Genomic DNA, 22,513 nt, shown 5'->3' with positions numbered 1-22,513 from the left:
CTTTGGAAAAAAGTGGCACTGTTTCTGGAAAGACCTTACGGTGGTCTGTCCAGGATTAGAAAAGCATGACAGCTTTCATCCAGAAACAGCGCCACACCTGTCCATGTGTTGTGTGTGTTATTGCAACTCAGCCCTATTGAAGTGAACGGGGCTGATCTGCAATACCAGATGCAACCTGTAGACAGGCGTGGCACTGTTTTTTGAAGAAAGCAGCCATGTTTTTCTAATCCTGGACAGACCCTTTAATTTCATACAACTCCAAGTAGCATTGATAGACTTGTATAAATCATGTCATGACACCGTTGGTGAGGAAACACAATATTTTCTTTTTAATCATTGTGACATGGTGTTTTAGGTCACTAAATACATGACTGTGCAGTTAACAAAATGGAAAAAAAACAAACTCATTCTCACTGTATAAAACTGGAACTAAATACTACACCAGAACAACACAAATGGCTGGACGCAGACCAGCGAGGCCTCACAGTAATCACAGATCCGCCATTAATCAAGGAATCGGGTTGTGCCGCCCCGTACTACACTAAACATGAGACCCGACGCAGCATCAACTCGGCCGGAGTTTTGCCTTTTCTGTAAATTATTTTCCTGCACAATTTTTAAAACGGTTTCCATGTTCTTTTCAACGTTGGAGAACGGGTCACTGGCAGGAGGGAAACACAAGAGGGCGACATTCTGCTCATCAAACATTGAGGTGGGCTGGATGCGGACGGGAAGGGCCATGCTCCGCTTCTAACAGGTTATCTGGTGACCGCTATTCCCGTTCTGGTGCAGGGAGGAACAACAGAAGTGTGCAGTGTCCGAAGCAGGAAACCACCCTCACCGTGACTGTTCAACTGGGAAAGAGAAGAAGCGGCTATTAGAGACGTCCGGGATACAATGTATGATGGAGGGGAGGAGGCGGTAAGAGAGACAGAGCTTCAATCCACCCTATAGAGCCAGGGGCGTAGCTATAAGGGGGTATCAAAGGCGGCGTTCACAAACCGAAACCTGGAGCCTTAAAAGGGGGTTTTGCCCATCAGGGACAATTATGGCACATTCACAAGATATTCTATAAATGTCCGAAAAATGCAGGTCCAACCTCCAGGACTTACATCTATTTCTAGAACGGGGCCTCCTGACCTTCCTTCTGCCACGGAGTTACAAGGTGGCCAGGTTTTTCGGAAAGCGAAGCGTGTTTTGCCACGCAGTTTTGAATGCGAGTTACGGAAAAAGCGTAGCACGGCAGCGACAGCAGGTTGGCCCTTTCTAGAGAGAGGTGCGAGTTCCCGAGGTAGGACCTGCATCTATCAGACATTTATGGCATAACAAGTGGGTATAAAGGTCAGAGATGGGAATACCCCTTTAAAATTCTGTTTAGTATTTTCGTAATTTAAAGGCTGACTACCTACATATTCAACCAAATTGAGATTTAATGCAACAGATCTCAATTATAAATTTCCCATCATTTTGATTATACAACTACTATGCATCTCCCTGGTAAAAGACCGCAAACAAACTGTGTCGTCTGATCCTGCCGTCATACTCCCTTCTGCCTGTCCTTTACTTCTTGCCAATCTAGGAGAAAAATGGTGGTACAAATGTAAGGAAGTATGACTGAAGGATCAGACTACACATGGTTTGTTTGTTGTCTGTTACCATGGAGACGCATAGGAGTGGTAGAAAGAAATTGCTTCATTCCTAATCTGATACCACGATGTGCACTGTAGCGGATGCTATTAGGGATTGTCACCTTCAGCTATCCAACATCTGTTACATCAATATATAATTTTGCAATACCAGTGACAGCCCATGGACAGATGTGGGGCTGTTATTTCTGGGGGGAAAAAAAATCATTCATTTTTTTTTTTTTATAACCCCTTTAACTCCATATGGAGAGGCGTTTGTCTGCAGCAGCAGGTACTCTACAAATCTGCACGGCTTATACCATTCATAACGCACAAGTCTGAGTGGTGGGACGTGTGGAGATGGAAAGAAGTAACAAAGACGAAGAGGAACATGGCAGACAGCACTTACTGTATGATGAAATATCAATCTCATCGGGCAGCTCACTGATGTTAACCTCAAAACGATCTTGAACCTCATTCAGGATTTTTGCATCTCCCTCATCAGACACAAATGTGATGGCAAGACCCTTGGTACCAAACCTGCCAGCTCGTGCCACCTATTAAAAGGGATAGAACACAATAAGTACATAATAGTCACTTGACAATTAAAAGGAACAGCTCGGGCAATACTAATGCATCGTGTTATGCCTAGTGCAGGGCCTGAGGGGGCGGAGCATGAACGATTCAGAGAGAATCCTTGTGTCATGCCCCGCCCCCTCAGACCCTGCGCTTGGCATAACACAGTGTATCAGGTCTGCCCAGTGTTCTTTTGTGGGTTCGGTCTACATACCCTGTGCAGGTAAGTATCAGAGTCCTCTGGCATATCGTAATTGAAGGCAATATTCACTCTTTCAATATCCATCCCGCGACCAAAGAGATTTGTGGCCACCAGAATTCTGCGCTGAAAATCCTTGAACTGCTGGTATCGGGAGAGTCTGCCAATAAAATACATCAGGGGTTAATGTCATCAGGTCTCCTAACATGGTCCTCCATCACCTTTCTCTCATTTAGGCTGGAGCTCCAGAAAGACTTAGCATGGATGAGACGAGTCGCTCTACAATTTGCTGTATGAATGACAGTGAATTTCTCTCCACGTGGCTCCGCTCTAGAAACGAATATTAAACCGCGTTTCCAAACTTAATATATACTCTTATGGCAGTGGCATACATAGAAGAGAGGGGGCCCCACAGCAAAGAACAAAGTTGGGGCCTTCCCATTATGGTGCCAGATTTGCCACCCAGGACAGTAGCCCACACCCCCTCCAAGGGTAGTCCTGCACAGGTTCTCACCACCCAATATTCAAGGCTGGCCCGCACCTCTCCAAGGGCCCCATAGCCGCTGCATGGTCTGCCTCTATGGCACATACGCCCTTGCCTTATGGCTGAATATTGCCTAGCATTTGTGTGTGGCCGCGCTATCCTTCTCTCGCAAGTTTCCCCAGCTCGTTCTTGCATTAGACTACATCAGCCGGCCCGTCTGCCAGTTCCTACCTCTCCTCTTGTAGCATCCCACGGTGAATAGCAATTGCCGGAAAGTTCTGTTCCACCAGGAGCTGAGCCAGGGCGATGCATCGTTGAACGGACTTGACGAAGATGACCACCTAGAATTCAATAATGTTCATTTAGTCTTCTCCCATCATATAGAAACCACGCCGACTCCCACCAGACACATTACAAGATTCAGAGACTACCACACCGCTACAAGCCGATAAAATATCCAAGGACCGTCATACAATCGTAGAAGCCATTTAAAGTGACCCTGCAATTCCATTCTCCTCGACGATCGGGTGTGGCGAGACAATAGGCGATACAATTGCTGAGCCGACTGTGCGACGCCTGGAGAGTAACATGTGCTGGGCCTATTCTAACTAATAGGACTGGTCTACGATCCTCTCCGGGCGTCGTATGGTTGACATTGAAACAGTAACGGCCAGCGTGCGCTACCACGTCTCCCCGACCAATGCCCTTCATGGAATTGTTTGGACACTTTAATAATAAACACTTGAAGCGCATTTAAAAACAGAAGGGAGACAAAATTATAAAACACAACCCATCGTCTTCAATGAGATCTATTAACTATTCAACACGATTTTCAAGGGCATGCGCACCTTCCAACACCGTGACCGTGGCAGATCTCTTTAATGACGGGGTGGGGGGGGGGGCACATCATTAATATCAATGGGACTGCAATGTCATGTTTAAATGAGACAACAGTCCGCTGTATAAAATGGTCTGATGTGCAATTAACTGAAAATTCCACCAATCGTTTTTCTCACATCATTTGCACCACTCTGCATGCCCTGAGTGTTACGGTGCCCATAGACTAATGATAATGGTCGGCTACCCCATCGCTCACGTATACACGATCAGCCCATTTTAAAGGCTATGTAAACCTGTGAGCACATTTTTTTAATATATACATAAAACATCGTAATAGAGGAGTTTAGACAACTTTTTAAATAGTTTTTTTTTAATATATAAAAAAAGTTTTTACTTTTTGAGATACAGCTTCTATGTATACTTTGCAACCCTATTTTTATTGCCATAATGCACCAAAGTAAATTGAAGCAACATTGCAAATAGACTTTACTTAAAAAAAAAAAATATAATCTCGTTTTGTGAATACAGCTCCTGTCTCTATGGTTCCAGACTACAAACAAACCCTGTGTAGTCTGATCCTGTAGTCATGTGATCCCACTGCTGACCAACACAAGAGAATAACATGACTGCAGGATCAGACTGGTGTTTCTAGCCTGCAATACAGTTGGTCATGCAGCCGTATACCTAGATTTTGCAAAGTTGCTTCATTTTTTAAAATTTTTATTCTAGATGCATTGTAACAATAAGAAAAATGAATGCAACATACCCTTTAAGTTTTAATATTGGTTGGAATTAAATATCACAAAAAATAGTGACTGTCTTAAGAGCGTAAATTAGAAAGGAGTCATAATTTACAATTCATCCTACAAGTAATTGAGCCGGAAGGGGAATTCTACCTGCTCCATGGTGACCGGTTTGGAGAATCTGTCTCGGACATATCGCTAGATAACGTACTTATCACGGTACACGGACATTATAGTAGTGGGTCTGCTTCTTGGACTCCTCACTACGGAGGACACTACTTGACCACGCATTACATGGCCACCTATAGACTAGTACATTCGTGGACATACCAGCACACTCGCCTGGTAGTGCATCCGCCGATACACCCCGAAATACGCCTAAAAAAAACCCAGTAGCTGAATGCCTACAAACATCTGCCCATTGAATTCAATGGGAAAAACTGTTTCGTTCAGATGGGGCATTCTTTTACGCCGTCGTTTTTTTAAAAAAAAACGGTGCGTAAAAAAACGCCCCATAAAAAGGAGCATGTCACTTCTTGACCAGCTTTTTTATTGTGTCAAAGGAAAAACAGCTCCAAAAACCACTAGAAAAAACGCTTTCAGCTTCAAAAACAGCTGAAAATCAGAGGGTTTTTTTTTTGTTTTAAAACCGCTCTATCATTTTCAGCCGTTTTTGACTCTGCGTGTGAACATACCCTAAGGTCTCTTGCACACGACCGTTGTGCTACTCAGGCCATTTTGACGGCATCCAAGTGGCACCAGATAGTCTTCACGAACCCATTTACTTTAGAGGGTGAATCGGGTCTGTGAAAAACGGTCCGAGTCTCCGAAACGAGAAAAGATAGGACATGTTCTATCTTTCCTCGGACCACTGACGGGACACACGGTCGTGGGCATGAGGCGTTAGGCTAGTCGCACATGGCAGATTTTATTGCAGAAATTTCTGCGACTGAAAACCAGTTTCATTCAATGAATCCATGCACCCGCTGGTTGTCCTGGTTGAACAGCTCCTTAAATGGTGGAACTCCCCCAGAGCCGCATTCCTCCACTGTTTTATGCCAGAGGTACAATATAAACCGAATTTACCTGATTAAATTCCAACAAGTCCAGGAGGTCAAAAAGTTTGCGGTTTTTCTCATTGTCCTTGAGTTTGACGTAGTATTGCTGCAGTCCGTGAAGGGTCAGCTTGGTCTCATCATCCACGAAGATTTCCATTGGCTGGAGGAGGGGGTGGGAGATTAAGGGTTAAACAGTAAGGGGCGGCGCCGGTTTTCTTTTGAGATCTTTGAGCAGTCCTATTACAGGTGAGGACTGGATCAAGGTGGCGTCCTACAATGACGGCTTTCTCAGGCTAAGCTGGTGTCTCGCATACAACGTATAGCCAAACGGGCCAATAGATTTAGGAATTATTCTCTTTTCAAGAGTGAACACTCCAGATGGGATAATCCACAAAACAGAGTCGTCCCATGACTTCCAGATTCGCCACATAACCAAGCTTAAAAAAAGAGCATCTAAGGCCTTGTTTACACGGCGTGTATTAGATGAGTTTTATGCGGCGAAAAACACGCCAAAAATGCTTGCTTTAAGCTTCCCATTGAGATCAATGGAAAAACGCATTGTATTGCATACGAAGCGTTTTTTAATTTACGCTCGCGTTTAAAAAAAAAATGCGTCGTGTAAAAAAAAAAAGCAGCGTCAGGTCAGGTCTTGGCGCATAAGACGAGCCGAAAACGCACCTAATTCCGCTAGCATTCTTGACGCAGTTAGTTTTTTTTGCGTGGTGTGAACAAGGCCTTAGCCTGATTCACTGCTGCATTTTCACCAGTTTGTAGCAGTCTAATGGCGTGACATTAATCCCGATGACAGATTAAGGGGGGGATTATTACCTATAGCAATCACCAGCTCCTGTTTCAGGGAAATAAAAGCAGTGATATCAGATTGGCTGGGACAGATAACCGCTCCAGCTTTCCTTTGCCCCGGTTTTGATGTCTCCCCTGGGACGTCGGACTTCATTACATATAGTGAAGCCCTAGAAAGTTCTCTCTCAAAAATCTCAGGAGCCCAAGTAATCTAAATGGTGAAAGACTGGAATGGACGTTGTACTAAAAAACTGTCCAATTATAATAATTCTCCGCTCATCCTCCCTATAAATCATTATAGAACTTGTGCCTGAAATCAGCAGCCACAACCTCTCACTACACCTTGTATCCACTGAAACACGTCTATCTTGTTTCCATAGCGACACTTTCACTAGGGAAGTTCATTTATTCACAATGTATCGAGAGTAACTTCACTTTCCAGGGTTATAGCTGCGAATTTCAGGCCGAGCCTTTACTCCAGATTTTAGGGACTGCGTTCAAAATTATCACAATTGTGAAAACGAATTTAGGGGACTTGTACAAACAGCAATAAAAAGGTCTCCAATCTAAGGGAAGCGTAGGATGAAGATTTGGGATATATAATTTTCTATAGAAAGTCTGAGTCCTGTTTCCAACACCCACATACAGTAATGGACAGCTTTTCTTGTAGGAGCTTGTACAAAGGGAGAGCTGTCAATCAGTGTGTGGGTGGGGGAAGCAGGACTCACAGGCTCTCTGCGTGGGCGGGGGAAGCAGGACTCACTGGCGCCCTGCGTGGGCGGGGGAAGCAGGACTCACTGGCGCCCTGCGTGGGCGGGGGAAGCAGGACTCACTGGCGCCCTGCGTGGGCGGGGGAAGCAGGACTCACTGGCGCCCTGCGTGGGCGGGGGAAGCAGGACTCACTGGCTCTCTGCGTGGGCGGGGGAAGCAGGACTCACTGGCTCTCTGCGTGGGCGGGGGAAGCAGGACTCACTGGCTCTCTGCGTGGGCGGGGGAAGCAGGACTCACTGGCTCTCTGCGTGGGCGGGGGAAGCAGGACTCACTGGCTCTCTGCGTGGGCAGGGGAAGCAGGACTCACTGGCTCTCTGCGTGGGCAGGGGAAGCAGGACTCACTGGCTCTCTGCGTGGGCAGGGGAAGCAGGACTCACTGGCTCTCTGCGTGGGCAGGGGAAGCAGGACTCACTGGCTCTCTGCGTGGGCAGGGGAAGCAGGACTCACTGGCTCTCTGCGTGGGCAGGGGAAGCAGGACTCACTGGCTCTCTGCGTGGGCAGGGGAAGCAGGACTCACTGGCTCTCTGCGTGGGCAGGGGAAGCAGGACTCACTGGCTCTCTGCGTGGGCAGGGGAAGCAGGACTCACTGGCTCTCTGCGTGGGCAGGGGAAGCAGGACTCACTGGCTCTCTGCGTGGGCAGGGGAAGCAGGACTCACTGGCTCTCTGCGTGGGCAGGGGAAGCAGGACTCACTGGCTCTCTGCGTGGGCAGGGGAAGCAGGACTCACTGGCTCTCTGCGTGGGCAGGGGAAGCAGGACTCACTGGCTCTCTGCGTGGGCAGGGGAAGCAGGACTCACTGGCTCTCTGCGTGGGCAGGGGAAGCAGGACTCACTGGCTCTCTGCGTGGGCAGGGGAAGCAGGACTCACTGGCTCTCTGCGTGGGCAGGGGAAGCAGGACTCACTGGCTCTCTGCGTGGGCAGGGGAAGCAGGACTCACTGGCTCTCTGCGTGGGCAGGGGAAGCAGGACTCACTGGCTCTCTGCGTGGGCAGGGGAAGCAGGACTCACTGGCTCTCTGCGTGGGCAGGGGAAGCAGGACTCACTGGCTCTCTGCGTGGGCAGGGGAAGCAGGACTCACTGGCTCTCTGCGTGGGCAGGGGAAGCAGGACTCACTGGCTCTCTGCGTGGGCAGGGGAAGCAGGACTCACTGGCTCTCTGCGTGGGCAGGGGAAGCAGGACTCACTGGCTCTCTGCGTGGGCAGGGGAAGCAGGACTCACTGGCTCTCTGCGTGGGCAGGGGAAGCAGGACTCACTGGCTCTCTGCGTGGGCAGGGGAAGCAGGACTCACTGGCTCTCTGCGTGGGCAGGGGAAGCAGGACTCACTGGCTCTCTGCGTGGGCAGGGGAAGCAGGACTCACTGGCTCTCTGCGTGGGCAGGGGAAGCAGGACTCACTGGCTCTCTGCGTGGGCAGGGGAAGCAGGACTCACTGGCTCTCTGCGTGGGCAGGGGAAGCAGGACTCACTGGCTCTCTGCGTGGGCAGGGGAAGCAGGACTCACTGGCTCTCTGCGTGGGCAGGGGAAGCAGGACTCACTGGCTCTCTGCGTGGGCAGGGGAAGCAGGACTCACTGGCTCTCTGCGTGGGCAGGGGAAGCAGGACTCACTGGCTCTCTGCGTGGGCAGGGGAAGCAGGACTCACTGGCTCTCTGCGTGGGCAGGGGAAGCAGGACTCACTGGCTCTCTGCGTGGGCAGGGGAAGCAGGACTCACTGGCTCTCTGCGTGGGCAGGGGAAGCAGGACTCACTGGCTCTCTGCGTGGGCAGGGGAAGCAGGACTCACTGGCTCTCTGCGTGGGCAGGGGAAGCAGGACTCACTGGCTCTCTGCGTGGGCAGGGGAAGCAGGACTCACTGGCTCTCTGCGTGGGCAGGGGAAGCAGGACTCACTGGCTCTCTGCGTGGGCAGGGGAAGCAGGACTCACTGGCTCTCTGCGTGGGCAGGGGAAGCAGGACTCACTGGCTCTCTGCGTGGGCAGGGGAAGCAGGACTCACTGGCTCTCTGCGTGGGCAGGGGAAGCAGGACTCACTGGCTCGCTGTGTGGGCAGGGGAAGCAGGACTCACTGGCTCGCTGTGTGGGCAGGGGAAGCAGGACTCACTGGCTCTCTGTGTGGGCAGGGGAAGCAGGACTCACTGGCTCTCTGTGTGGGCAGGGGAAGCAGGACTCACAGGCTCTGTGTGGGTAGGGGAAGCAGGACTCACAGGCTCTGTGTGGGCAGGGGAAGCAGGACTCACAGGCTCTATGTGGGCAGGGGAAGAAGGACTCACAGGCTCTATGTGGGCAGGGGAAGCAGGACTCACAGGCTCTATGTGGGCAGGGGAAGCAGGACTCACAGGCTCTATGTGGGCAGGGGAAGCAGGACTCACAGGCTCTAAGTGGGCAGGGGAAGCAGGACTCACAAGCTCTATGTGGGCAGGGGAAGCAGGACTCACAGGCTCTATGTGGGCAGGGGAAGCAGGACTCACAGGCTCTCTGTGTGGGCAGGGGAAACAGGACTCACAGGCTCTCTGTGTAGGCAGGGGAAGCAGGACTCACAGGCTCTCTGTGTAGGCAGGGGAAGCAGGACTCACAGGCTCTCTGTGTGGGCAGGGGAAGCAGGACTCACTGGCTCACTGTGTGGGCAGGGGAAGCAGGACTCACTGGCTCACTGTGTGGGCAGGGGAAGCAGGACTCACTGGCTCTCTGCGTGGGCAGGGGAAGCAGGACTCACTGGCTCTCTGCGTGGGCAGGGGAAGCAGGACTCACTGGCTCTCTGCGTGGGCAGGGGAAGCAGGACTCACTGGCTCTCTGCGTGGGCAGGGGAAGCAGGACTCACTGGCTCTCTGCGTGGGCAGGGGAAGCAGGACTCACTGGCTCTCTGCGTGGGCAGGGGAAGCAGGACTCACTGGCTCTCTGCGTGGGCAGGGGAAGCAGGACTCACTGGCTCTCTGCGTGGGCAGGGGAAGCAGGACTCACTGGCTCTCTGCGTGGGCAGGGGAAGCAGGACTCACTGGCTCGCTGTGTGGGCAGGGGAAGCAGGACTCACTGGCTCGCTGTGTGGGCAGGGGAAGCAGGACTCACTGGCTCTCTGTGTGGGCAGGGGAAGCAGGACTCACTGGCTCTCTGTGTGGGCAGGGGAAGCAGGACTCACAGGCTCTGTGTGGGTAGGGGAAGCAGGACTCACAGGCTCTGTGTGGGCAGGGGAAGCAGGACTCACAGGCTCTATGTGGGCAGGGGAAGAAGGACTCACAGGCTCTATGTGGGCAGGGGAAGCAGGACTCACAGGCTCTATGTGGGCAGGGGAAGCAGGACTCACAGGCTCTAAGTGGGCAGGGGAAGCAGGACTCACAAGCTCTATGTGGGCAGGGGAAGCAGGACTCACAGGCTCTATGTGGGCAGGGGAAGCAGGACTCACAGGCTCTATGTGGGCAGGGGAAGCAGGACTCACAGGCTCTCTGTGTGGGCAGGGGAAACAGGACTCACAGGCTCTCTGTGTAGGCAGGGGAAGCAGGACTCACAGGCTCTCTGTGTAGGCAGGGGAAGCAGGACTCACAGGCTCTCTGTGTGGGCAGGGGAAGCAGGACTCACTGGCTCACTGTGTGGGCAGGGGAAGCAGGACTCACTGGCTCACTGTGTGGGCAGGGGAAGCAGGACTCACTGGCTCACTGTGTGGGCAGGGGAAGCAGGACTCACTGGCTCACTGTGTGGGCAGGGGAAGCAGGACTCACTGGCTCACTGTGTGGGCAGGGGAAGCAGGACTCACTGGCTCTCTGTGGGCAGGGGAAGCAGGACTCACAGGCTCTATGTGGGCAGGGGAAGCAGGACTCAGGCTCTATGTGGGCAGGGGAAGCAGGACTCACAGGCTCTATGTGGGCATGGGAAGCAGGACTCACAGGCTCTATGTGGGCAGGGGAAGCAGGACTCACTGGCTCTATGTGGGCAGGGGAAGCAGGACTCACTGGCTCTTTGTGGGCAGGGGAAGCAGGACTCACTGGCTCTTTGTGGGCAGGGGAAGCAGGACTCACAGGCTCTCTGTGGTGGCGTGGGAAGCAGGACTCAGGCTCTCTGTGGTGGCGTGGGAAGCAGGACTCACAGGCTCTTTCTAGGAGTACTGGCAGAAATTAAAACAACTTATTACAATGAAATACTGACTCAAACCATAGCAAACTATCCTCTCTATCCTATGCTGCCCTCAGATAGGAGACCAATAAACCTAATACAAATAAAACCATATTCCTTAGGATATACTGTAAAGTTTACTATGCGAGAATCCATCTTAACCTGTGAAAGAAAGGGCACAAGTTACAAAATAAGGTTACCACACGCACTCTTCAAGGTGTACATTTCTAATACATTCACACTCCGGCACAGCACAAGCCACAACATCGTACTCAGCTCAAACTTCTCCATCGATGCCGCTCATTCACAAAACGGCCAAATATGGTAAAAAAAATTAGCAGAGGATTAGAGGAAAACACAAAGATCACAATTTTTGACTAAGATTATAGATAATGAAAAAGATTATGGAACGTTATTGATAGAAATGGTTGTTTTTGTATTATGAGCAGTGGAGGTGTAAAAATATATCAGCTACAAATCATAGTGCTACCTATGACTAATCTGGAGAAAAAAAAATTATTACGTGTCGCTTTAACGACAAACTACGTCTCCACTGAATCAAAACATCATTTACAGTGCGACTTCCTCTAATCTAACGAAAACTGTACCCCGGCCAACCGAAGCGATCACAGAAATGCAGTATTAAAGCGGCTCTGTCACCACATTATAAGTGGCCTATATTGTACATGATGTGATCGGCGCTGTAATGTAGATTACATCAGTGTTTTTTTATTTAGAAAAACGATCATTTTTGACGGAGTTATGACCTATTTTAGCTTTATGCTAATGAGTTTCTCAATGGACAACTGGGCGTGTTTTACTATATGACCAAGTGGGCGTTGTACAGAGGAGTGTATGACGCTGACCAATCAGTGACCAATCGGCGTCATACACTTCTCTCCATTCATTTACACTGCAGATAGTGATATAGCTATATCACTATGTGCAGCCACATAAACACACTAACATTACTGCAGTGTTCTGATAATGAATAGACATCACCTCCAGCCAGGACGTAATGTGTATTCAGAATTCTGACCACTTCTCTGTGATTTACAGAACAGCACAGCGAGATCTCACTGTAAATGAGTTTACAGCGTAATCTCGCGAGACTACGCCTGCTATGCTGCAAATCACAGAGAATTAAAAGAAATGGTCTGGAGTCTGAATACACATCACGTCCTGGCTGGAGGTAATGTATATTCATTATCATGACACATGAGTAGCGTTATCGTATGTTTATGTGACGGCACATAGCGATATAGCTATATCGCGATCTGAAGTGTAAATGAATGGAGAGAAGTGTATGACGCTGATTGGTCACTGATTGGTCAGCGTCATACACTTCTCTCCACAATGCCCACTTGGTCATATAGTAAAACACGCCCAGTTGTCCATTGAGAAACTCATTAGCATAAAGTAAATATAGGTCATAACTCCGTCAAAAACTATCGTTTTTCTAAATAAAAAACACTGCTGTATAATCTACATTACAGCGCCAATCACATCATGTACAAGAGAGGCCACTTATAATGTGGTAACAGAGACTCTTTTAGTATACAAGTCAAGTATTTCTCATGAAAACAGAGTACACAATAAACAGCCACTAAAACATCCTTACAGGCATCTCTTCAGACACAGATTTCATGGCATTGTTGGTTTTGAATTATGGAACAATTAATGAATCATCCGCTTTCAATTTAAGAATCATCATGCACTGAATTTGGACATGATCATATAATGCACGGGATCTATAATACATGCAATCTTCTACTATACAGTCATAAGGTAAACATTTCTAACTACACGAAGGTGCACACTATACGGATAGTAGGGGAAGCTGACATCGGGGTACAGGCCACTATACACAAGATCGTTGATACTGGTGGGTTTTGCTGACTTTTCTCTCATGTGTATGGCCTCTTAAGACTTACTTGTAATTGTAGGATCATGCATGCTATGGGTGGGTGATACAGCATCTGGCCATCGTCAAACCAGCAATCCTCAGCTGATGCAATGTAAGGGTGCAACATTACGATGGCGTATTCCTTCCCTTTTGTGATGGGGGTTGGACGTTATGTCTCCTGAGTGAAACCCTGCAATGCCCTATCTTTTCATAAGGACAGATAAGGCCGGCTTTACTTGCCAAGTATCATTAGGTCAAATGCGATGAAATACAATTATAAAGATCAGTTCTACACATGGAATCGTTGCACTGTATACTACTGGACCGTGGAGCTTTAGCCACTGGCATCTTACTTTTTGTTTAGAATTTATAAGGGGGTCATCTGTTAAGAATAACAGTTTTTTGTTAGAAGCGGATCAAAGGATGTCCCACTGCTGGAACCCCAAGAAATCCGTTATTTCTGAAAGAACCCGGCAACTATGGATTAATCTCCCTGTAGCGCCACTACAGGGAAAATGAAGAATAATTCACAATGAAATCAATGGGGGCTAGGAGTATAATGCAGAGATGTGTTGGATCCACAAGAGAAAGGCACTTTATAAGCGCTCTCTGCTCTGACTAATGAAGGTACTGGGGCCGTATATAATAAATCATAGTTCTCTAAACGGGTATTTGAAAATAGGTTTACTTTTCCAGTCATTCCCTTTAATATCTGGTTACTAAAAACAAACAAAAAACTACTAGTCTGACAGAGGCTCTGTCAGCTCTCCTGTGTGGTGTAGTATAGAGGAGCTGTCAGTTCTCCTGTGTGGTGTAGTATAGAGAATCTGTCAGCTCTCCTGTATGGGGTAGTATAGAGGAGCTGTCAGCTCTCCTGTGTGGTGTAGTATAGAGGAGCTGTCAGCTCTCCTGTGTGGTGTAGTATAGAGGAGCTGTCAGCTCTCCTGTGTGGTGTAGTATAGAGGAGCTGTCAGCTCTCCTGTGCGGTGTAGTATAGAGGAGCTGTCAGCTCTCCTGTGCGGTGTAGTATAGAGGAGCTGTCAGCTCTCCTGTGCGGTGTAGTATAGAGGAGCTGTCAGCTCTCCTGTGTGGGGTAGTATAGAGGAGCGGTCAGCTCTCCTGTGTGGTGTAGTATAGAGGAGCTGTCAGCTCTCCTGTATGGGGTAGTATAGAGGAGCGGTTAGCTCTCTAGTGTAGTGTAATATAGAGGATCTGTCAGTTCTCCTGTGTGGTGTAGTATAGAGGAGCTGTCAGTTCTCCTGTGTGGTGTAGTATAGAGGAGCTGTCAGCTCTCCTGTGCGGTGTAGTATAGAGGAGCTGTCAGCTCTCCTGTGTGGGGTAGTATAGAGGAGCGGTCAGCTCTCCTGTGTGGTGTAGTATAGAGGATCTGTCAGCTCTCCTGTGTGGTGTAGTATAGAGGAGCTGTCAGCTCTCCTGTGTGGTGTAGTATAGAGGATCTGTCAGCTCTCCTGTGTGGTGTAGTATAGTGGATCTGTCAGCTCTCCTGTGTGGTGTAGTAAAGAAGAGCTGTCAGTTCTCCTGTGTGGTGTAGTATAGAGGATCTGTCAGCTCTCCTGTGTGGTGTAGTATAGAGGAGCTGTCAGCTCTCCTGTGTGGTGTAGTATAGAGGAGCTGTCAGCTCTCCTGTGTGATGTAGTATAGAGGAGCTGTCAGTTCTCCTGCGTGGTGTAGTATAGAGGATCTGTCAGCTCTCCTGTGTGGTGTAGTATAGAGGAGCTGTCAGCTCTCCTGTGTGGTGTAGTATAGAGGAGCTGTCAGCTCTCCTGTGTGGTGTAGTATAGTGGATCTGTCAGCTCTCCTGTGTGGTGTAGTAAAGAAGAGCTGTCAGCTCTCCTGTGTGGTGTAGTATAGAGGAGCTGTCAGCTCTCCTGTGTGGTGTAGTGTAGAAGATCTATCAGCTCTCCTGTGTTGTGGAGTATAGAGGAGCTGTCAGCTCTCCTGTGTGGTGTAGTATAGAGGATCTGTCAGCTCTCCTGTGTGGTGTAGTATAGAGGAGCTCTCAGCTCTCCTGTGTGGTGTAATATAAAAAGGAGATGTCAGCTCTCCTGTGTGGTGTAATATAAAAATGAGATGTCAGCGCTCTACCACTAGGTATTACCATTCCCATTGACAATAGGGTGTGCACCTACAGTCTGACACGGACTGGACAGTCAGTGTATAGGGACGCTGACAAGAGGAATGGTGGCACACGGTAAGTCTAATAATACATTTCCAGAAAGAATAAGGGGATTGGCACAATGCAGAGATCTAAGAAATGATGCTCCAGCATTATTATATGGGGATTGCAAGTATTTACTAAAGAAGAGCTGATAGTTCCTCTTTAAAGTGATCAGTAAAATGTCTACGCCACCTCAGTAGGACAAAAGCAGTCGGAATAGCCTCTTATACACAGCCCCGTTCTCACCGGATCAAAGGAGAATTGAGCAGTATAAGGATAACTTAATAAAATCACTAACACAATATAACATTATGCTGCACTGGTCATTCATGCTCATCATACACTCTAAAGTCTTGATATTTCAGCAGACCTATAAAGCACACAGCAAAACAGCACAAAAAAAAAATCATGAATCAAGAATCACGGAAACCTAAAATACACATTAATTCAGCATAAATAAGCCGCATAAACATTTCACATATAATATCGAACTGTAACAATAAAATCCTTTATCCCCCTGACAACGTGTCTTGTGGGGGTCAGAGACAACTAATAACATCTTCAGAAACTAAGTCTATATGTATTTTAGGTTTAGAGGTCCCAGGTACATCCCCAACACAAAAGAAAATCATGTACAATACTATGTGCATGCAAACACCTACACCAACCATACTGATAGAAATGTACACCTTGATTTAGTCCCGTATCTATAGAATTGCTTTGTAACAACAGATCTACTTATAGCTAAATATGACGGAAGACAAATGTCTGTTAGTTCCATGGACAATTCTATACATATGGATGTATCCAGCGAATCTCAGAGACAAAGAACATTCACGTACGAGAAATTCAGACTTCAGAAAAGAAAAGAGATGTGAAAAAGAAGACAGACAGCAGGAATAGAGATGGGTCCTAAACTTTCTCCTGATCTCACCCCAGTGACTACCCTATACTATTATATGCTCTTGCTCATATTACTAAGCCATCTAGTTTCTTCATCTGATCGCCAGATTACCCTTCCCCGTTTTCTTCACGGATTTCTGGAGCCTAATAATTATTAAAGGTGTAGACGCTCCCTGAATAAAGCCGCTTCTCTGAGAATCTGGCCCTCATTTCTGAATTATAATCTGTACGGCTATATAAATTAACCTGCGTCTGATTATTCTGGCTACCAAACTCGTATTCTATATGCTACCATATCCTTTAAAGAGGATCTGTCATCAGACTACGCTGCCCAAGGTAAGGGCAACAGTGTGTGGACAGGTCCGCTCTGCTATTAGCCCAAACGGCACGAAAAAAAATGTAAATATATTGTGCCATTTGGCTAAAAGGAGCTATAAACAGACTACAGCGGACACACATTTACGAGTCCGGTGTATTTATGATGGGAGCGCTGCACCCAGCTGTGTATCTGCACGCAGAGCGGTCATCATGAATACAGCAGACTCATATTGTATTCTTTGGTCGTTCCCATTAGCCAAACCGCAACAATATTTTATTGTGCCGTTCAGGCTAATAAAAAAAAGCGGACTTGTCCCCATGCTATGCTGCCGTTACATACGGCACAGCAACATAGTCTGATGACATATCCACTTTAAGGTGGGCATCTGCACTGCCCTGTAATAACTAACAATTTGCCCATTCTGCCTGTCTCTGCAGTGCAAAAACTTCCCATTCCCCGTCATCAAAAGGCAAAAGAAAAAGTGACAACGTAATGTGTCACACAGAAAAACAATAAAAAGTTTAAGAAAAATGTTGACTGCTCTGGATTTACCGGAGAGCATTCAAATTTGGTATAGTAAAATTACTGTAAACCGGCATCAACAAGACAGGGGTCAGATACTAGAAAGGGATTATCAGGTGGAAATACGTCCAGCCCAAATACAGTAATCAGAGGAGCCTTCCTGTTGTTTTTCTCCTATCACCCTAAATGCCAGACTATTAGATGCAGGATTAAAGCAATTTGACAATACTAAAAATTCAAAAGGAAAAATTAGAAAAATTTAAAAAAAAAAAAAAATCTATAAAAAATAAATAAATGTGTCCAATGGAAAAAATAAAAAAATAATGTAAATGCTTAGTGCCACCAAAAAAAGGAGTGCGCTGAAATTTAGGTTGCTTGCAGAAAATCATGCAGCATGTTCACTGCACTAGTGCCGAAAAAAGAAAAAAAAAGTAAAATATGGCACATGCAGCACAGAGGGTGTAGCTTTTCTGGCAGGGGGGGGGGGGGTGTGGAGACTTACTAGTGTGACTTGTTGTGGTGCGTCATATGGACTTAGGTGACATTTGGTGGCTGGTACGTCACACACTGGTACTTTAGTGTGTGGTATTTGTACTGGTGTGTCAGGGGACTTTGCGGTGTATGATGAGCCTGGTCACAGTGGTCATTCTTTTACTTGTAGGATTCTTGTGTTGCTTTATCATGAGGCCTCCATGCTAGTGTAAGAACTGTCTAGTGTATCGCTTGGGTTGTGATTGTACATCACGCAGGAGTGTTATATGCAGTTGTGTCACAAAGGACTGGATACTTTATCCTGACTAATGTAGCACAAGTGCTGGTGTGTTTACTAATCGTCTCAATTTAATGTGTGATACTATTGCGGATGTATCACACGGGGATCTGACCCGAGACATTAAACTGTGCGACACTTGTTTTGGTTTTTCATTTGAACTGTACTATGTCATTGCCTAGGGTGAAACTTTTAGTGATAAATTTCACACTTGTCACTAAAGGGCAATATTGACTGAATTAGGTAAATTTTTTACAACTGTGCCAAAAGTTTCTTGAAACTTGACATGTGTGGCACGCCTGACATTATGCCATGTTAAAAAATGTAAAACCTAGCTCTCGTGACACTGCTTGTTCTGTGATGGATGGGAAGGGGAGAGCGGAGGCCTGCATCAGATGAGCCCGTCTGGTTGGATTAGGGTCACGACAGGACTAGGGCCAGACCCATGGCTTGCAGATTTGTTTCAGCGATATTTCTTTGGTAGCACTTTCAGGCTGCTGGAGGGATGATGCAGGAGGAGGAGAAAGGATGTGAAGAGTTGGTTATTACATCTTGCATGAACTTTCGGCAGACTGGGCGGATCTCCTTGCTCAGGGTGGCGCTGAACATCATAACCTGCTTCTCGTGAGGGGTCATACGGAAAATTTCCTGAACATCTCTGCGCATGTCTATAATAGAGAAGTTGCAAAATACAGAAAATTACAAACCAATTCAACCTTCAGTGACCCCAGAATTGCAATTTAGACAATCTACAAAAGCAGGAAGAGCTACAGAACAGGTTCCCCATCACAGATAACGATCCCTGTGGCCCAAAGTGGTTGCAATTTCCATTCCATAAAAAGATCAGAGCTAATTCTGCAGCAAACCGAATTGTAGCACGTGACATCTTATGAGGTTGCACGAGCTTCAGTTTCTTTCTTATGACGAGCCAACACACTGAGGCAGCAGCTCACCTAGCTGTTCTAACATCTTGTCACACTCGTCCAAGATGAAGTGTTTGATGTGTTTAAGATTCAGGTTCTTGTTTCTTGCCAGCGCTAGAATTCGGCCCGGGGTGCCCACCACAATATGGGGGCAGCTCTTCTTTAGCATCTCCTCATCCTTCTTGATTAAAAGGCCGCCGAAGAACACTGCCACCTAGTGGAACAAAATTATGCAAGGTGAGGAGTATGAGACAAAGGACATGACCACCGGAAGACACTATTCTCAATCTAGTAAAAAGATAAGTAATATATATATATAAAGGAACAGTTGCCAGTTTTTCACAAGGCTTTTAGGCTGTGTTCCCTCCTGCGAGAACACAGCGCAAGCCGCTCTGACACTGTCCGTAGCTGATTGGACAGTGTCAGAGCGAAGACATCACACCCCCTTGCCATTTAGTTAGATAGAAACGCCATATTGACAGTTCAGGGGCTTATTTACATATCGGGCGCCTAATATAACGGCACCAATATGTAAATATCGGAGGAATTTAGAAAAATAATTTCAATGGAGACAGTGTTTGTGAAGCCATCCTATAACATGCTGCACGTTATGGCAGGCGACAGCTTCTCTTTAACCCCTTAATGACCGGGCCTGAAAAGACCTTAATGACCAGCTCAATTTTTCTGTTTTTGCCTCTCTGCGTTTCAGCAGCCATAACTTTTTTATTTTTTCATTGACGTGGCTGTATGAGGCCTTGTTTTATGCGAGAGAAATAGTATTTTTTTTTCGTCACGGCGTGAATATAGGAAAAAGTGATTCTCTGAAGTTTTTTTTTGCTTCTTTTTTATCCCGTTCACGTTTCACGCTAAATAACCCATTAGATTAATTCTTCAGGTTATTACGGTCGTGTAGATACCTAATATGTGTAGGTTTTTTGTTTTTATCGAGTGTAGGGGCAATAAAATGTATTTAATGCAAAATTAAGACTCTTTTTGGGACTTTTTTTTTTTTATTGATTTATTTTGTTACTTTTTTTTTTTTAATCCCATCAAGGGATAACTTTATTTTTTACTTGTAATGTATTAGCATACTTCTGTACGCTAATACATTACACTGTGTCACTATGACACAGGCTGCTGATCGGGCAGCACATAGTGTGCCCGAACAGCAGGCAAACGGAACAGACAGCCCTGGGGTCCTATGTAGGTCCCCAGTGCTGACTGCAGAGGGATTCCCCATTGTTTGATCGCATCACTGGAATCCCCGTGATGTGATCAAAGAGGGGAATTCCCTTTAATCAAATGTTTGCCGACCCCAGCTGTGTTCAGGAGGCTGCTCTAAGATCAGGAGCTGTTAGTTACAGCTCCTGCTTAGAGGACGAGCGCTCATCAGCTTCATCTGCAGTGACGTCAAAAGACAGTGGGCGGTCGGGAAGGAGTTAACAGCCTTTTTCCACACGCCCTTGTAGATCATATGGAAGCCATGGAGGTCGGCCCTCGGCTTTAGCAACCCCCTCCTATGAGTGAAAGCAAAAAGCCCCTAACAAGTCCTGGCACATCCAAGGCTAATCAGGTAGTTCAATGAACAGTATATAAGAAAATATCCAGTTACCTTAACAGACGACATGTATTTTGAGAATCGTTCATATTCTTTGCTGATCTGGAAAGCCAGCTCTCTGGTGTGACACATGACTAACACGGAAACCTGTAAAATAGCAAGAAGCGGGGGGGATTTATCAGCAGGAAATCTTATAAGCTACACATGATGTAAAAAAATCTTTTAGAATATGTGATATTGCAAATCCGACAAAACTAAAGCTGCTCATACCCTCCCCAGTTCTGCAGCCGAATCTAATAACTCAGATAGAAATCTGTAAGAAGAGGAGACATGGGAACATCTGACGTTCACACATCGGGAAATCTTCCTGTGATGCTCAGGAGCCGTGACATTCTCACAGAGAATAAAGGACAAACGTCACTGCTCATGTATGGCGGGCGAGATCTCCGTCTTTCCTTCATCTATGGGGTCCGTGGACAGGAAGATTTCTCTACAACTCATCAATGAGAAATCGGCCTGTCTACGTCTGCTCTTATATTTCAATGTGTTCACTAGATAAACAAAATTCTGACATATAAATGCAGCATTAAAAACCAGCGATGTAATAAATGACTATGTACACCTTTGAAATCGATTTCTAAAAAAAAAACAAAACAGGTCAATCAGTGTGTTTTGTGCAACTTCATAATTAGTTTTTATAAAAAAATATTTTTACTTTTCGAGATACAGCTGCCTTGCATCCAGAGCAGCTGTATCGTGTGCGAAGACCTAAATCCGTCAAGTTCGTGGGACTGACGGGTTCAGCGTCAGCGGGTCCTGCGTGTCGGACACGCAGGATCCACCTATAATATGTTGTTAAGTTATGAACTTAGATGATATGCATAACGGGTGGGTCCACGCAGGAACCACTCACACTAAACCCATTAGTCCCGCAGATCTGACAGGTACAGGTTTCAGCGTAATTACAGCTGCTCTATATACAGAACAGCTGTATCTCAAAAAGTAAAAAGAATTTTCAATAGAAACGAATTATAAAGTTGCACCAAACACATTGATTGACCTTTACATATAATTGCTGTCAAAGATTTACATAGCCTCTAATGCTAACATTTCTTCATGTTCTGTAATACTAAGCAATTACCAAATAAAGGGGGGGGGGGGGGATTGATGACCTTTAAGAGAAAGCCTCGCTCACCTGTCCTGTAATAGGTTCCAGCTGCTGTAATGTGGCCAAGACAAACACTGCGGTTTTCCCCATGCCAGACTTTGCCTGACACAGAATGTCCATGCCCAGAATGGCTTGAGGGATACACTCATGTTGAACTGTTAAAAGTAAAAAGGAACAAGATTAATACGTAAAGAGGATTCATATCACACCGGCAAACCAAATAGTAAACCGGAAACACGAACTATTACTGAAGAAAGTCCTGCTGAAGCTGCAACTTAAAGGGCTGGCCGCTTCCGTCAATAATAGAAAAGTTCCCTGACGATTACAGGGTGTCGCGCTTTTAAAAAAATAAAATCTCAGCCTGAAATGCGTGTGGTTTGTGACTTTTTTAATGGAAGAAAACAGCAATAAGGGTGGATTCACGCATTATTAAAGAGGCTCTGTCACCAGATTCTGAAATCCCTATCTCCTATTGCATGTGATCGGCGCTGCAATGTAGAGAACAGTAACGTTTTGTTTTTTTAAAAACGTTCATTTTTGGCCAAGTTATGAGCTATTTTATATTTATGCAAATGAGCTTTGAAATGGATAACTGGGCATTTTTTTTTCGTTATGTCCAACTGGGCGTGTCTTGTGTTTTTAACTGCCCGTGTTTACGTGTATGACGCTGACCAATCAGTGACCAGTCAGCATCATACACTCCTCTCCATTCATTTACACTGCAGCGATGTGCAGCCGCATACACAGAGATTAATGTTAATCAAGTGTCCTGATAATGAATACACATGACCTCCAGCCTGGACGTCGTATACTCAGAATCCTGACACTTCTGACTCTTTTTCTTTGAGATTTCTAGCACGGGAAACGAAATCTCACGAGATTTCGTTTCCCTTGCCTCAAATCTCACAGAAAAGAGTCAGAAGTGTCAGGATTCTGAGTACACGACGTCCAGGCTGGAGGTCATGTGTATTCATTATCAGGACACTGCAGTAACGTTAATGTCTGTGTATGTGGCTGCACATCGCTGCAGTGTAAATGAATGGAGAGGAGTGTATGACGCTGATTGGTCAGCGTCAT

The 22,513-nt window shown here is 46.7% G+C and overlaps 1 protein-coding gene across 1 annotated transcript in view; it reads right to left on the bottom strand.

Moving 5' to 3' along the window:
* Nucleotides 1-306: 306 nt before the first annotated feature.
* DDX39B (DExD-box helicase 39B) overlaps nt 307-22,513 on the bottom strand; it is a 29,109-nt gene continuing 6,902 nt past the window's right edge. Inside the window, exons 3-11 of the mRNA XM_075836415.1 lie at nt 21,464-21,591; nt 20,323-20,415; nt 18,741-18,924; nt 18,337-18,455; nt 5,554-5,685; nt 3,116-3,225; nt 2,416-2,560; nt 2,035-2,182; nt 307-854 (exon numbers count right to left, since the gene is read on the bottom strand). Of these exons, the coding sequence (XP_075692530.1) occupies nt 838-854; nt 2,035-2,182; nt 2,416-2,560; nt 3,116-3,225; nt 5,554-5,685; nt 18,337-18,455; nt 18,741-18,924; nt 20,323-20,415; nt 21,464-21,591 (1,076 nt within the window). The 3' untranslated portion in view covers nt 307-837. The remainder of the gene's footprint in view (nt 855-2,034; nt 2,183-2,415; nt 2,561-3,115; nt 3,226-5,553; nt 5,686-18,336; nt 18,456-18,740; nt 18,925-20,322; nt 20,416-21,463; nt 21,592-22,513) is intronic.

The sequence above is a fragment of the Rhinoderma darwinii genome, chromosome 8 (genome assembly GCF_050947455.1).
Source record: "Rhinoderma darwinii isolate aRhiDar2 chromosome 8, aRhiDar2.hap1, whole genome shotgun sequence".
Taxonomy (NCBI): domain Eukaryota; kingdom Metazoa; phylum Chordata; class Amphibia; order Anura; family Rhinodermatidae; genus Rhinoderma; species Rhinoderma darwinii.
This window is presented reverse-complemented; position numbering and strand designations above follow the sequence as displayed.